Source organism: Ammospiza caudacuta, chromosome 2, assembly GCF_027887145.1.
Source record: "Ammospiza caudacuta isolate bAmmCau1 chromosome 2, bAmmCau1.pri, whole genome shotgun sequence".
Lineage (NCBI taxonomy): Eukaryota > Metazoa > Chordata > Aves > Passeriformes > Passerellidae > Ammospiza > Ammospiza caudacuta.
In genome coordinates this window covers 41,453,087-41,469,714 of record NC_080594.1, presented here as the reverse complement: position 1 = coordinate 41,469,714, position 16,628 = coordinate 41,453,087, and the positions used below count along the sequence as shown (strand labels likewise).

The window sequence follows — 16,628 nt, the reverse complement described above, 5'->3', positions numbered from 1 at the left end:
AGTAAATTTTGATACTGGTGTCTCATGCTTACGCAAGAACTTTCACTACAGAAGACAGGTGACAAGTACACCTAATAACTATCTGGGGGCTTGAACAGAATTACTTGCATAATGGATAAAAATGTCTCAAACCAAAGCTGAGTAGGAGCAAACCTCATGTAAACTGCAGCCTGATGCTAAGAGAGCATCGCATTCTCAGGTCATACAAGCTCTAAAAGTGCAGCTAAATTTGCAGAATTGCTTTGCCAACTCTGATGCTCCTAACTCTTGAAGAGACATCAATCTAATTGCATTTCCATTCCTGTAACACAGACTTCATGAACAATATGAGTTATCCTCTATCCGTGCCTCTAGGCTTGCCAAACCATTTTATGGCCTTCTGGCAAATCCCTCAGTTCCTTGCAATCACAATACAAATTTCTGCATTTTTTTTCTTCTCAGGAAACAGGAATAATATCAGGGAAAAGGGTTTGAAACGCACCATGAGCACATTCAGAATATATCACTGTTACAGAAGCATCTTTACTTTGAGAAGACCAAGTGACATTCATAAATTCAATGGACAGGACCTATTTGCAGACAAGTGTTTGATAATACTTGTATGTGCAGTACATTCTCTCTAGAAGTTCACTCATTTTATTCATATACCTGCATAATGAGCTGTTTTCTACTGAAGAAGTGCTGCATCATCCCAAAGAAAATATCCACACCAATCTTTCACAGCTATACAAACTATTGGAGGGAAGCAGCAACACACTGTACCTACTCCAAGAATTTTAGAAATCCTGTTTTATTAAAAGTGTTACAAGCTGCAATTATTTAAATTTTTGAATAAACCCTTCCTGTATGCCAAGAAATGGCCTGCAATTTAATTTTGTGTGAAATTCCTATCAGACAAGAACATGCCCCGACATACAACTGTTGAAACTATCCAGTTAAGGCGACTGACCAAGGGACAGGACAAGGAAAGCAGCACAGGAAACCTGCTAATGAATCTGTTCATTTATCAAAATGATTTAGGGATTCAATAGCTTTTCAGAATGACAGAATTATGCCATGGCAGAAATGGATGAAAACCCAACAGTAGTGCAGGCTTGTAGACTCACATTCACTGGTAAGGTTACAGAGATGCTGTAAAATGTAGTGGGGTAAAAACATTTTCAGAGCACCAAGTAACAGGTGTGTACACTCTGCTTTAATACACTGAGTGAAAATCCAGTATTTCCAGATTGCACTTGACTACTCTGACCTAATCAATGTGAATGAACATTTACTCCAATCAGGCTGAGGGAAGCATAAAAGCATACAGATGCCATGGTTTCCTTGAATCCACAACAATATTCTGAAGTCTGCAAACAGCCTTTGGATGCACTCAAATCCTACAAAATCATGCACCCAGTGGAAAATCTGTCGACAGATCTTTGGCCACAGTCCATTCATGCAGTTCCACCAACTGAGTCAGTCTACAGCAGCATCCTGTGAACTCTAGGGATGGACATTTGCCAAAAGATGGTTAACTAATGATGTGAGGTTACAGCAGCCTTAAATGTAACTTAATTGCAACTAATTTTACTTCAGTAACTGCAGCATGAGGACTGCTGTTAAAGAGCTGATTGCCCAAGCAAGAAATTTCAAAAAAATGATCAGCTGGGTAGGGTATCTCAAGTTTTCAGATCCATGTTCATGTTGCATACACATTAAGAGAGGCTGTGTGTACACAGCTAGGGCAAAACCAGGCCACTCCTGAGCCAAACTCTGACATTTTGGGAAGTCCTCATGGGGAAAGCTATGCACATGCACCTGACATCAGGTTTTAAAAATGACAACCAAAGTAAGCCAATTTGGAGTAAACATAAACTGTGTGTATGTGTTTTGTTCTACACAAAGCAGAATGAAATGCTATGTAATGAACAAAAGTATAGATAAATATTTATGGAAAAATAATTGGTCACTTGTCTTTGATAGGTCAATTTGTAAATGTTGCTTTTTTTAGCCATCTGATGTGTTGTACGCAGCAGCCTCAGCAATCAATTACTTTCACTCTTTGCTAACATAAAATTTCATGCAACAGTGCATTCCGGAATGATCCATACTCATTCCTTAATACTGTGGGGAGATCATAACACTGTAACACTTTTAATAACACAATGCCAAAAAAAACCCCCAAAACAACCCAACTTTGTAAGAGAGAAAGAAATTATTTAGCAGTTATTTTTCCCCCTGCCTCAAAAGCTGAGTTTTACTCTTGCTAATAAATAGAAGGTACACTCTCTCCAGATTGTCTGTAACAATTTTGTGATGTATAACACTTAAAACAATTGGTCTCTTCGTGTCTGCACATACAGTATCATTTCTGAACAAGTTAATAATGGGTTATACTGTACTTTTCTTTGCCCAATATATATATAGACACACTTTCAGTGAAATTTCTTCTCAATATTTATACTATTAATTGGACCAAATGACAAAATTAAAAAAAAAGAAGAGGAGGAGGAAAAAGAAAGGAGCTTCCTTTACACTTGTGTCTGCTGCTGGGTCTCCACAAATGGAATGTGAACATTTTCTAGGCTGAGTTCCTCCACGCTTTCAAAGTCACTCATGGCTACTTCGGAGTCATCAAAGCCGCATCCGGCTGAGACGTCAGAGGAGGAGGCGTTGAGGGAGTTGTGCAAGGGTAAGGGCACCTTACCTGCACTAGCATTTTCTGTGTTCTGGCCTGGGCCAACAGCAAAAGTACTAAATTCGTTCCCAGTCTGAGATCCTGCGGTGTCCGTCTCATTGGGGAACGGGTGGGGAGGGAGGTATTGGCTCGGGTGGAAGTGCGGCCGTCTCCTGCAGTCAGGGCTGAGAGTACTTGCCATCGAGACCGGCTGCGAGGGCGGGAGGGCTTCGTATTGGTCTGGGTAATCCTCTGGAAGAGGAGGTGGTAACTGGTCCTGGCTCAAAAACTCCTCTTCGTGAGGGGGAGGGTAGTCGCTGTCGATGTCGTAGCCACCAAGGTAGTAATCTGTTTCCAGTTCTCTGGTGCTGCCGTGATGAGCCGAGCCTCCATCTGCCGTCTCAAAATTGGGCACTTCCTCAATGTCGGACAAGCGAGCGCTGGGCATCCAGTCAGAGGTATCCCAATGATACGCTGCAGCAGGGAAGAGAACCACAGCACTCTGTTAGGATGGGAACACAGAAGGGAGCTGAGTGTCCTGCATGCACCTGCCTGAGTCCTCACAGCACATTCAAATCACAGCATGCCCCACAGGCCACGGACACGGGTCAGCCATGCTCTGACCAGAGGGGTAGAGGAGGAGAATAAATTGCATTATGATGCTAATGCAAACAAGCAAAGAAACAAAACATGGCCACTCTCAGGCATTTTGCTTTTTAAGATGCTACTGTGTTGTATTAGAAACTATGAGTCCAAGAAATCAAAATGGTTGAATTACTGTTTTTCACAGCTACTTGAAAAAAATCTTTAAATGCAGTCAGCATGCCTACAGAATCTGATCTCACCTTCCACCTCCAATGACTTCAAGAAAGAAAGTGTGCAAGCAAATAATCTGATTGACTGAAAACTGAATTTTGAGACAAAAAAAAAGTGGCTGACCATTCTCATGCATCTTTTGAAGAGAACTCAAACAAAAGAGTACACATGAAGCAGTTCAAGAAAAAAACCAAACAGATCAAGTCAGTGCTCTGCCCACCCCGGCCCAAAGGCAGAAGGTGCCCCAGAAAAATCACCTCTGTTGTAGTTCTGTCCTTGATCCATAACAGACACTGTCAGATACAAAGTAAAAAGCAAAAACTGGTAACTTGGAGCTTGTCACCAGCATTTTATTACATGTGAAAATACAAAACTCTGCATGCATATTTCTAAAGTACAGCTGCCATGGTGTCATTTTAGTAGGATTTTAAATTATTTATTTTAATGTACAAGATAAGCTTGCCTGTCAAATGCAGACATAGCTAAAGAAATGTTTATGTCGTGTATTATACTCCTTTTCTATCATATCTTAATTATTTACCCTCACTGAACAGATATAGAATTTCATTAGAGTTGTAATTCTTAGCACAAAAAAGGGCTATCCACCATCGACACGGTTTATAATTGCAAAGTACATTTTTCTCTCACTTGTTCACTTTGAAACAGAAAAATAAGAATCTACCATTCTCAGGGCCGGTTCAAACAAATCTGGGCCCACCTGGGCTCAGATACCATGGTGATGGGCACGGTATAAGAACCTGAATAGAATAGAATACAAAGCCATTTAATGGGGCTATCAGCTACAATGCTCCCCAACCCCACACCCACCTCCCACCTGCACTGCCATGCTAGCTGGTGGGGAGGGAGGCATTCCAGCATGGAGAGGGTGCAGGGGTGGGGGAGAGAGCAAGGAAGGAGGTTTATGTGAGACAAGAGCGGGGAAGAAGCTGCAGCGTTTTCTAGATGGATATGCTCTTGTTCAGCCGCATGTTATTGGCTTCATGCAAGAAGTCATCGGGCAAAGTCTAGGAACGACATTGCTGGAGGAGGTCTGCCAGGAGAAACAGACCTCTGGGGCTTCACAGCTCGTAACCTCTGTGGCTCAGACACAGGCAAGGGAAGACCTCTCCAGCCCTTCACCTACTCAGACCACACTTGCCCTTGCTCATCACCACACGGTGCATGGGGTGATGGTGATTGCTCCCTTAGCTGGATAGCCAGGCAGGAGTTCTCCCCCTGCTCTGCCATGTCCTGGGGTGAGGAGGGCTGGGGCTACTGCAGGTTTAGCAGCAGTGTCTGAACCGGCCCTAACCTCTCTTCTGCGCTTCTCTCTTCTTTGTACAGTGGATTTTGCTGTGTTGGGGTCGGTGTGATGGCACTGCACCTGACGTGGGTCAGGGCCCTCTGAGTTGCGTGGATCAGGACCCAGGAGAACCTCACTAATTTGCTGGCTTGCACAACCCTGGGCAGGTCCCTGGGGCAGGAGCCCCATCCTCCCATGACTCTGTGGCAGCAATTCTGCCCAGACCTCCAGTGTGGCCAATTATTCACCACTTCCAACAGCTCTGCTGCAGAGCAGGCAATCCTAACAATACTAACCTAAGTTTCATATAAGGAACTGGGAAGTGGGCAAAGCATTTTCAGTGCCAGTCTCTTGAAACTACTGCCAGACTGGCTTTTTCTGACCTGTAAAGGATGATAATGAGCCAGTGTGTTTGCTTAAGCTTTCTCTTAGGAAGGCAAGGTCATTTTCAGTGCCTGTGGTTTCTTTTACAGGTTATTTTTTATTTTTTTTTGAATGGGACTTTCTTTTGAATTAACCTTGGCTAGTTAATTTCTGGTTTTTTGATAGTGAGAAGAATGGCACTCTACACTTCAGGATATCAATAAATGCACTATTAACAAATACTCAAGTGGCATCACTAGCTAGCAGTAAAAGTGTTTTTCAAAATTACTGTGACACTGGCTCAAGAAAAAAATCAGTAGTTTCACAAAAACAATTTACTTAATCATCTTAATGTATTATGCAGACCAGATTAGCTAAAGTATGTAAAATCTGCCTTAAATTCGCTAAGGACAGATGAAATTTTTGACTTGTGGATAACCTGAGTTGATGCTGAGTTGACATTTGCCCAAGGGTAGGAAAAATGTTGGAAAATAAATAAAAGTAATGTTTATCTATGATAACAAGACATTTCCTCAGTGCTTTATGGAAAAAAGAAAACAGTGATATCCCCGCATTACAGGTTCACTTGTAACATGAGATGCCTGAGGTTACCCAGGAGGTCAGTGGAAGAGGTGAGTGCTGGTCCTTGGAGCACATTGCACGCTCTGTGCAACGGGCACACCAACGCCACGGGAGAGCCGCGGCATCCCTGGAGCTGTGCCCACACATCCGCTGCTTGGCAGGGTTCCCTGGGAGAAACCAGCCACCAGCCAGCCACCCCTGTGCTCCCCTCTGTGGGAACCACTGGGGTACACAACCCAGCTCTGCTGCAGCATGGGACACGCTACAGACTTCCCGTGTCATCTCCCGCTTCCTAGTCTCTGCAGCCAGGATCATCTCAGTGATATGGCTCCATTATCAGTCTATTATTTTCTCTGAAGGCAATGAGAATAAACAAGCAGAAACATTGACTTGAACAGAAGAGGATGAAGGCTTGACACCTTTTCTACCACCTCCAGTTAGCCACAGATATTTTGTGGTACATTCCTCTGGCATTTTCATGTTTGCTGGTGAACATGCTGATCTGCAAAACCCAATCCCTGCCACAGGATTGCTGGTCAGTGTAGATTAGTGAGGTTCTGCTGGAATGTTTCACAATGAAAATAGGAAGCATTGTTGTATAACAAGAAAGAAAAAAATTTAAATACCTTCATTTTCTATAGTGTCAACTACATTGTTGACAAGCTGTATGACAGTCACTATGGAAGCTTGCAGGGTAGGGAAAGCAGAAAATAAAGGGAGGGGAAGGACAGCTTCAGGTTAGTATTTAAAACACATCATATGTTACCACAATAAATTATCTCAAAAGACAGAACTGACATTGAAAGAAAAAAAAAAAAAGGCTGCTGACCAATGCATGATTTATGCAGTTGGTTACAGGACATTTCATTTCAGATAATCCCATATATCTTCAGAGTGCTGATAAATTCCAAACCAGCATTTCCAGAAAGGCATATGGGATGATGTGTACCACCTCATAAATTCAAGCAGACTGGTCAGCTGATTCAATTAACCGAAGCAGTATCTTGTCTACCTGACACTAATTTCTAATTCATTCTTGCTTAGAGGTCTCCAGAGATGGTGCTATGTAGTCCAAGGATCATTATCTTTTAGACCATCACACCATCAGAAATGGTGTTAAGCTCAATCTATTTCCTAAGAGGAATGTTTTACTTATTTACTGTCTGTGCCATGCCATGCAATACCTCAGGAAGGTTAAGCAGCACAGCTGTAATTAGGAGGACACAGCCATGTAGGTGTGGTTCAAATTTTGACCCATGTTTGACAGAATAGTTTCTCAAATGTATTGTGTGTTCTCCGCAGGTGTTCCAAAAACCCACACTTTTCCCTTGAAACCATTAATATAGACTGTGCAGCTGTTTAATGTGGAGGCCTGTAATGTGTGGTCTTTCAGATGATCTGCATTTTGCACTACCCAACCCCCCTGCCTCTGAGAACATAAAATAAACCCAAAAATCAAAATTGAAGGGAAAGCCCTGCATGAGAGTGCAATGGATCCCTCCCTTTTCCTCTTTAGTTATGAGAAAACCAATTGCTTGGAGCAATGTGGGGAAAAACATACTTTTTTGTTTCACACAGTCAACAGACTTAGACATCACAAGAAATGCGTTAACAGTGCAGACATACGTTGAATATTTTCACATTTTTGCTAAATTTTGGGCATGGGATCAGGTATATCACCCAATATCCTCAGTTCTAGTGAGGGCTTAGCAAAAAGAGCCTTGATAAACCAAAGGATCCCTGTCCTGTGTCTATGATGAGCATATTTATGCCATCAACAGCAATAGTAATTATACAAAGGAGACTTGCACTGTCTTATAATAATGCAAAATAAACATGATAGAAAAATAAGGGGCTCCACGCAGTTAGCGCTGCATGGCTGGGAAAAAAGATGGAGGGCAGCTGTAAGCTATTAGAGGAAAAAACCTAAGAGTGAAAAACAGGTCAAAACCCAGGGCCAGTGTAGTTTTCTTTGCAACTAAAGGCTGGCTCTGGTGGGAGCTGTGCAGAGCATATTCACAGAAAAATGGGAACCCCCACCTCACATAGCTCAGTGCAAGTCATTGCTCAGATTTTGGACTACAAAAATTACTGCTAACTACTCTCAGAAAGACTAGGGAAGCTGAGCAATTTAAATGCAGGAGAAATAAGGTGAGACAAAAAAAGTAGGTTCAAAATCTCACCCCATGTGAGTTTACATGGTAAGACAAGCCCTTGACACAGCAAGAGAAGGCTCCAAGAGCCCTAGAGAGGGTGAATAGAAGCTGCCTGCACTCTCAGTGGAATTCATCCCAGTGATCCACTGCTGCCAGATAGGTTTCCTCAGTCAGAAGCTGCCACCCAGTTTCACAAGTCAGTGTCATTATAGCCATTTGTGTAACACAAGCCTGTCTCCTGTGCTAGACTGAGAACCCAGCAGCATTGCTCTTGAATTTGGAGGAAGGAGTTTGGAGAAGGAGCCACTGTCCTGTCTCATCACAGAGCGTGGATGCTGAACTGTATTTGTTGTGTTTTCACTGACAACAAATACAACTGTTGTGTTTCTAACCTCTGCAGGTACATGAGGTACAAAAAATTAAAATGACAAGAAGAGCAAAGATTCATGGCTTCAGGAGGCATATCCATTAGCCCTAAAGTACAGGCATGTGAGCATGTATATGCTTACTTATGCCTGGCTTTGCCCTTTAGGCTCTTTCACTGCAAACCTTCCCTGCTGCTTCAAGCAAACCAGAGCGTGTGGTCTTGCATCGATCTCGCAAATGACTCAGATGATTTAGGTTTCTTCCCTTGTTCTCCCTGAGGATATGGATTTGTTTGAACCCTGAACTAGAAATGTTATCTCTAAAGGCCACATTTAAAATGCAGCCTTCACAAAAAATGAGTGGGCACAGAAGGTCCAATCCAGCTTCTGTGGGTACTGTGTCAGTGATTTCAGTGGAGACAAGATCGGGAGTTTGAAATGTCTAATCAGAATTTGTGAGATACAAAAAGTAACAATGCACAATAAAAGACCACTTGAATAATTATTCCGAAGGTAACTCTAATGTAAATATATATCATTAAATAACGCTTACCCTAAAAAAAGGCTAAAGAGGTCTTTTTGGTGCAGGGGCAGAAAAGCATTGGTAAGCCTGACAAAAATAATTGTAATGCTTCAGGCACAGCAGGCCAAAAGGAACTGCAAGTGTACTTTGCTATCAGTGCTTTTTCCAACATTTCAGAGTTCCTAGAGATCAGCTGCATGGCATGACTGAGAAACTGAGTCTACAGACAGTTCATTAACTGGTGGCTGAGGAAACCAAGTATGATTCCTTTGTGATAGTCTTTTTCTGTGTGTCTAAACGAGGCTTCCCAGACATACACCATCCCTCCCCAGCAGAAACATCTTGACTTTTCTCAGACCCACTGCTCAACATTCGTGGGCCGCAGGAACAAAGGTTTGCTCTGACTCTGTGGACCTTTTAGCGGGCTGTGTATGGCTCTGCCTGTGTCACCCAGGGAGATAATGATGCAGGACGTGAGAGGCAGGCACTGAGTATGCACTGAACAAGAATTTAATGGTGCTCTATTGTTTGCTGAGCTGTGATTGCCAGGGAGAGGCCAGGACGCTGGGGACTGGCTCATCTGCTCATTGTTGCGGCTGAGCACCAGCAGAGTTTTGCTGGGACCATGAATGAGACCGGGCAAATGGCACGGAAATCCCTTTTATTCGACTGGTGAAACATGAAAGTCATGCTTTTCCCAGAAGGAAAATTACATAAATTCTACAGTTTCACTTGCAATCTATTAGTCAACTTACATCTTGGCAGTGTGACTCTGCTGTATCATAGCTCTAATTCACTGTAAAGCTCGGTCCTTATACAACAGCCCCAAGCATCAAGATTTTTATTATGTTCCTATAATTTAGTAAGTGGAACACAAAGTCAGGGTTTGAACCCACGACTTTCTTACTTTCGGCACTGTTAAAGGGTTTCAAGATGTCACATAAATCTTTTAATAATATTAGAGAGAGAGATAAATAGCTTTTCCCCCAGCATAATAAAGATGAAATCATTTCTTACCATTATCATCACCGGAATCAGACTGGAAGGAGCTGAGGGACTGTACTTCAGAGTTGCTGCCTTTATTACTTCCTGAAAAACAGGTCACCTCTTCAGCGTCATCAACCCCTTTACCTTCATTGACAGCAAAGACAAAGCAAAATGGTACTCTCTAGGTATGAACATTTATCTATTTATACCACGGACACATTCAAATCCTGCCTTCTATTATGAGTCAGAATAAAATTATTTCCTTCACACAGAGGACGTGACCTATTCGTCAAGAAGGCAGGTGAAGATACCTAGACTTTTGAAGTGTTTGAAGCCCAAGGAGTCTTTCAAGTGGCTGACAACACTGTAATCAAGGAAGTAACATCTGTATTCAATATTGTCTTTTGAGATGGCATGTAGTCTCAAAAGCAATGAAAATGATGACTTAAGGAATGTGGTATAAACAGCTTATACAAGAGATTACAGTTACATTTATCTTTACTGTTCATTTCCTAATTTGAGAGCCTCATTAAAGGCTCATTCAATGCTCAGTAAAGTTACCATGCATCTTGTTATTCAGATCAGTGGCCCTTGGATCAGATTTTAATAGCTCCATCACTGACATATAATAGATTATGCTTCAATTTACATTGCTTTTCATCAGGGATATTCAGTCTTCACAACTCCACTATTTAGAAATGTAACTGCAACCTACAGTATAAATTCTCCTGTAATTAAGCATATATAAATAAACACATTCAAATACACATTATATGGGCAATAATCAGGAACACAAAAAGTTATTCTCCATTTTAAGCACTAAGATACCTGAGCCAATTACAAATGAAGAAGGTCAGGTGCTATCAACATGCAAGCACAGCTCTTTACTTGCCAGCTGTATGTATTTCTACCCAGCATGGCACACCTCCACACGGTAAGAGCTGATTTGCTCCTGCTGAGCAGCAGGGTATGGAGCTGATGAAGTGAGTGCTGCAGTAACAAAACTGCACTGCTTCCCACTCCGTGACAGCTGAGGTCTGTCTCCCTGGTATGGCCTCATGGTGTGCTGGTAGGAATTTCTATTCCTTCCAGTATCAGCAGTGTCTGTGGCACAAAACCCCAGGAGAATATAGAACACAGCACGTGTGGGAGCTAGAGTGATGATGCTTTCAATCAGCTTAACTATATTTAAAGTTTAAAAGGTCAGACACAACACAACCCTGAAATACAGCCCAAATAAATGAAAATTAATTCAATTTTTCACTACATGACCTTAGCCAGTGTGCTGCCTTGGATGAAAATGTGCAGATCAGGGCACAGCTATAGAATCATAAACTCTATAAGGCTGGAAAAGACTTCCAAGATCATTGAGCCCAACCTTTGACTGAACATCACTATGTCAACCAAACCACAGCATTAAGTGCCATGCCCAATCATTTCTTGAACACTTCTAGGAATGGTGACTTCACCACCTTCCTGAGTAGCCAGTTCCAAGGCTTGACCATTCTTCCAGAGCAAAACTTTTTCCTGATGTCCATCCCAAACCTCCTCTGGCACAACATAATGCTGTCCTCTTGACCTGTTGCTTAATTCCTCTCTCCATTCCTCAGTTCCCATTCCTTTCAAAAATAGGGCTGGATTGTGCAGTTTTATGTGACAGTTTTGGTTAGGGCTGTGCTGCAATAGAGTTGAAGATCAGAGAATCATAGAACACTTCGAGGTGGAAGGGATCTTAAAGATCATTTGGTTCCAATTTCCCTGCCATGGACTGGGAACCTTTCACTAGACCAGGTTACTCAGAGCCCCAACCAATTCAGCCTTGAATACTTCCAGGGATGGGACATCCATCCCTTCTCTGAGCAACCTTTTTCATTGCCTCACCACCCTCACAATCAAGCATTTCTTCCTAACAGCTAATCCAAACCTACCCTTCTTCAGCTTAAGGCCATTCATCACTACAACAAGCTCTTGTGTCCCTCTCCAGCTTTCTTGTAAGCCCCCTCCAACAGGTACAGGAAGATGCATTAGGAAAAGTCCCTAATAAGAGAAAACACCTTTAAAAACATCATATATGGTGAAGTAAACATCTCCCAGTCCAAATGACATGGTCTGACTTGCAAGGATAGATGATGCAGGGCTGTAACTCTTTCCCAGAAAACTGGTATTTCCTGCCATGACAGACTATGTGAAATTGGCTTCATCTCCAGTTGAGGAATGGAGGGAGCATTGTGTTATCAGGTGAGGAACCATCACAGCACAAATAGGGTAAGCATGGGGATTGCAAATTCCATGATGACTCTGATACTGAAAGCAGAGGGGAATGCAATGGCCTGAGAAGGTGATCCTATATATCAAGCCATACGTGACTTTCTGCTTCACTTCACAGACACTAAAAGTAAGGAATATTAGTTCATTTCTCCCTGATGCAAAACAGGATTGCTTCTTGAAGAAGGTTTAAATATTTTTAACTCCCTTGGGAAACAGCCTGAACCTAACAGAATTTATATTTAAGAATTCTGCCCCAAATTGTTTTTTTCCAATAGAAAGATGATTGCATTATATCACTGAAAAATGCTCAGAGCACTTACTCATATATGCTTTCTCAACAAGGGAAATAAATGCTTTTAGTCATACTCCATGCATAGAAGGAAAGGCATTGTATGCCTGGTTTAATTATAACCTTTCAAAATTAAACCAGATCACTTCTTGCAGAGATTTACCAATTCACATGTGTTAAGCTGGAGCACTAAGAGCACCTGTGCCACTGCACCTGCTGCACCCTGAAGCAACCCTTACCGTGAGCAGGGAAGAACGAGACCGGCCCGCGGTGCTACTTACTTTCTGTGCCAGCATCCCACGTGCTCTTCCTGATGGAGTCACAGTCTGAGCGGCAGGGAGACACAGCAGGCAGGTTTGGAGCCACACTGCACACCACCACCCCCCTCCTGGCTGTCAGTATTCGAGGGGACTCCGGATGAAACGTTGTCATCTCCTGGTGCTCCACACCAAGCCCATCCACTATCTTGTCCAGGTTATTCCGTGAGTCACTCTGGAAGCATGGGGTATAGGCCATTGGCCTCACTGGCACCTGTGGAGGCCCAACCTCCTGGTAGATATTCCTGCTGTCTCCACTGTTCCTGATGTTCTTGAATTGGATGCCATTGCTCTTGTTGAGCAGGGCTGCAGTAGCTGGATCCTGTACGAGCGTGATGTTGTTGCGGGAATAGTTCTTCCTGAAAACTTTCTTGCGAAAAATGATGAAAAGAACAATTAACACAAATATGACAAACAGGACCACGGCTATTCCTATCAGCTCCTCCTTGCCAACGTAGGAATGCCCAGCTTGTATATTGGGGACCACCACGGGGCGCAGACCACAGTATTGACCCACGTAACCAGGGGTGCAGTTACATAGAAATGAACCAAAGATGTTGACACAGGAGCCACCATTTTCACATTCTTCTCTTTCACACTCATCAATGTCTTCTTCACACCTTAAAAGAAGAAAAGGAAAGTCTCAAGAACATCTAAGAGACAGTCCAGGTTGTGCATGATGCCTTATCTTGTCAAAGTGGTGCCATTGGTTAACACCTTCTGGTACTTTGCAAATGATCATATTATTATCATATTATTTAATGGCATTTAATTTTTTCTACAGCTATTCCATGGGTTTTTTAAAGACAATAAAATGGAAATATCCAGGAGGAAATATGAGTTTAAAGTATCTGATAGATATCAAGAAGGAAATAATGCATCTGATAGGAAAAGGCACCTTGACCCTAATGAGGCTTACTGAATGCAATAGAGAATCTGCTTTTTTTATGCTGTTTTTGGACTACCCTGTGGGTTTCAATACAAAATATTAGAGGGGGATTGAAGGAGAAGATAGTTGAGAAAAAATATAGTAAAAACCTCAGAATATTTATTGAAGAGAGAGGAGAGGAGAGGAGAGGAGAGGAGAGGAGAGGAGAGGAGAGGAGAGGAGAGGAGAGGAGAGGAGAGAAGAGAAGAGAAGAGAAGAGAAGAGAAGAGAAGAGAAGAGAAGAGAAGAGAAGAGAAGAGAAGAGAAGAGAAGAGAAGAGAAGAGAAGAGAAGAGAAGAGAAGAGAAGAGAAGATATACTGACTATGTAAAATTTTTTAGGTCAGGAGATAAAATAAACAAATATTAGAGGTGGGGGGAAAAAAGGAACAGGAACCATAAAGAGAGGGGAGAATTGGAAAAAATAAGACATAGCAAAATGCAGAGGAAAAAGTACAAACAGTAGACAAACCAGATAAGGGAAAAGCATGTTGATGGGCAGGACAGGATTTTCTATGTCTACACCAAGTTTATGATCAAGGCAAGGATTTAAGAAAATGACTGTAATAAATTAACCTTTTATGTCAGGGTTAAGGTGACTAAATAATTGATCCCTTTTCAAAACAAAGATTACATAGCTGCTTCCACAGGTTTTACAAGATTGTTCAAAAAGCTGGCAACAGACAGGTGTATCTCAGAGAAAACTGTCTTGAGATAATATCCTGAATCAACAGCTTAGGAGGGTAAGTTAGAAAAAACATTTCTGAGCATGCAAGTCTCAGGGATTTCTCAGCTGTCATTAGCTCTGACTTGGAATAAGTGCTAAGGTTGTGGTTATTTTCTGTGAGGTGAATCATAGCTTTTGGGTACAAAATGCCTGATCAAAAAGCCCACCATCACTGAGTCAAAATCTCCCATTGCCCACCTGGGGAGGGACACTTACGTTACTCCTGTCAGGCCATTTTTGCAGTTGCAGATGAAAGCATTGCCGATGGGATCACATGAGCCTCCATTCCGGCAAGGATTTGGGAAGCAGGCTGTGATCTCTGACTCACAATTCCTTCCTGTAAACTGGGAGAGGCAATTGCAATGGTACCCTGGGAGGTGAGGGACAGAGAGACGGAAATTAGACTCCTACCACTGAGTCTATCTAAAAGTGACAGGATCCATTTGGGTGCTTTACACTGAAAAATAAATTGTACTGTGGGGGCAAGGGGATGTTCACACTCATTCTGGTCTGTCCATGTGGCCCACACTAATGCTAGTCAAGAGTTTGTCTATCTGAGATGCCCAGGCAACCAGAGCTCATGTCTACAACCAGAGGCTGCAGCCCAGACCATCCTAATCATCATGATTCAGGTAAGAATAAATGTCATTTGTGAACACCTTTCAAGAAGGGTATTTCAGGAAATACATTCTAGATCAAGGATGTATTTCCCAACTTTTTCAAAATGTTTGCTGATAGAGGCAATCTACTCTCCTTTTGAGGCTTCGTCGATGTACAAATACATCAGCTGAGAGCTTTTCCATCTCTGCCCTTTAAAGGAGCAACACAATGGGGATGTGACAGTAATAAAACACCAGTTTTATAAAGTGCATCATCAAGGCACAAACTATAAACTTCAAAATACCAGCTGACCTGGGCAATACCAGCCCTAATCAGAGCTGATTATGTTCAGTACTAGTGTGCTATCAAATTCTGATTAATCACTCACATCAATTCATCAGGCATAACAACATTCATGTGGAGGGGGACTCTGTTGGGGATTGAAGTCCCATTTCTATGTTTTTTGCCAACACAGGGGCAACACCAGAATTAAAAAAAAGAGAGGTTTTAAACACATCAGTTCACCCTGCCAAGTATCAAATGACAAATATATTTTTTCTTTTTCTGCGCTTGTGAGTTCATATGGCTCAGTGCCATTAATAAAAGCTTTATTTAAGGTCACAAGGAAATCCAGTAAGGTAGTGCATCTCCTAAAGTTGTGAACTGGATATGGAAATCTGACGGCTTTTTTGCTGGAAAAGAGCATGGAACATGTAGGCTGTGAAAGCCATGAGATGGCTAAGAAGTGGAAGACTCCTAAGTTAGAGCTGTTGAGCCAGCAAAATTTTCCTGGACATCTGTAAAAAAACTTGGGCTGATCTTTTAAAAAGTTCCTTATATAATCCAAATGTCCTAAACAGATGTGTAGGCAAGGTTCAAGCTCCAGTTATGGGGTTTACATACCTACTGAATATAGCATATTAAGCAACTAAAACAAGGAAACTTCCTGCCATTAATACAGCTGCAGTTAGAGCTGAAATGGTTGAGTGCAACTCAATTCAGTGTCAAAATTACTGGCAATCAAGCTGATGTGGTGGAAATATCATCTCTCAGTGGTGAGCCTTTTAAATGTATTTTTAAAAACTTTCTATATCTATACATCTGGAAAAAACCACAAATACTTGTTTTAAAAGTTCTTCTTTCTGCAAATATGGCAGGAATATCCAGCACAGTTACAAGGAAAAGAATTTCATGGAAACGGTACGGAAAAACCCAGCGGAGGCATAAGAAAAAAGCAATTCTGCATCAAGACTCCCACATCTTTTATGTCCTATATGGTTCAATTCGCCTTGTTCAGCTACTCTAATTGAATTCTTTCATGAGGACAGGCTTTTGAGAATAAACTTGGAACCAGACTTGCTGGCATACTCAGTCAAGAGTCCAACACTATTTAACTGAAGATAAATGAAACAGATACTCAAATATCATGCTGTTTCATTGTCCTGCTACAAGAAGGGAGACAGACACACTGATCTCTCCAAGGTTACAGAGTCAAGAAGATAAATTATTCAACTTCTGGGCTTCCCAAAAAGCCCAGATGCTTAGTAAGCATCAGCAAGATGGGCTTATTTCTTTTTGTGTCTTAAAAATATCTCACTCAGACAATGCGAACATTTTTCTGTACCTATAGTGATCTGTGTCTGAAGAACTACAAACCTGTGACTGTAGGTAGAATTCACGGCATGAATAAATAAGGCTGTTTCAGCACTTCCTTTTTATGACTGAACAGTGACATCTATAGTTCAAA

At 42.0% G+C, this 16,628-nt stretch overlaps 1 protein-coding gene across 1 annotated transcript in view; it reads right to left on the bottom strand.

Moving 5' to 3' along the window:
* Positions 1-2,513: 2,513 nt before the first annotated feature.
* Positions 2,514-16,628, bottom strand: part of FAT3 (FAT atypical cadherin 3) — a 393,636-nt gene continuing 379,521 nt past the window's right edge. The window contains exons 24-29 of the mRNA XM_058825430.1: positions 14,498-14,651; positions 12,593-13,248; positions 9,785-9,898; positions 6,350-6,409; positions 3,733-3,768; positions 2,514-3,133 (exon numbers count right to left, since the gene is read on the bottom strand). Of these exons, the coding sequence (XP_058681413.1) occupies positions 2,514-3,133; positions 3,733-3,768; positions 6,350-6,409; positions 9,785-9,898; positions 12,593-13,248; positions 14,498-14,651 (1,640 nt within the window). The remainder of the gene's footprint in view (positions 3,134-3,732; positions 3,769-6,349; positions 6,410-9,784; positions 9,899-12,592; positions 13,249-14,497; positions 14,652-16,628) is intronic.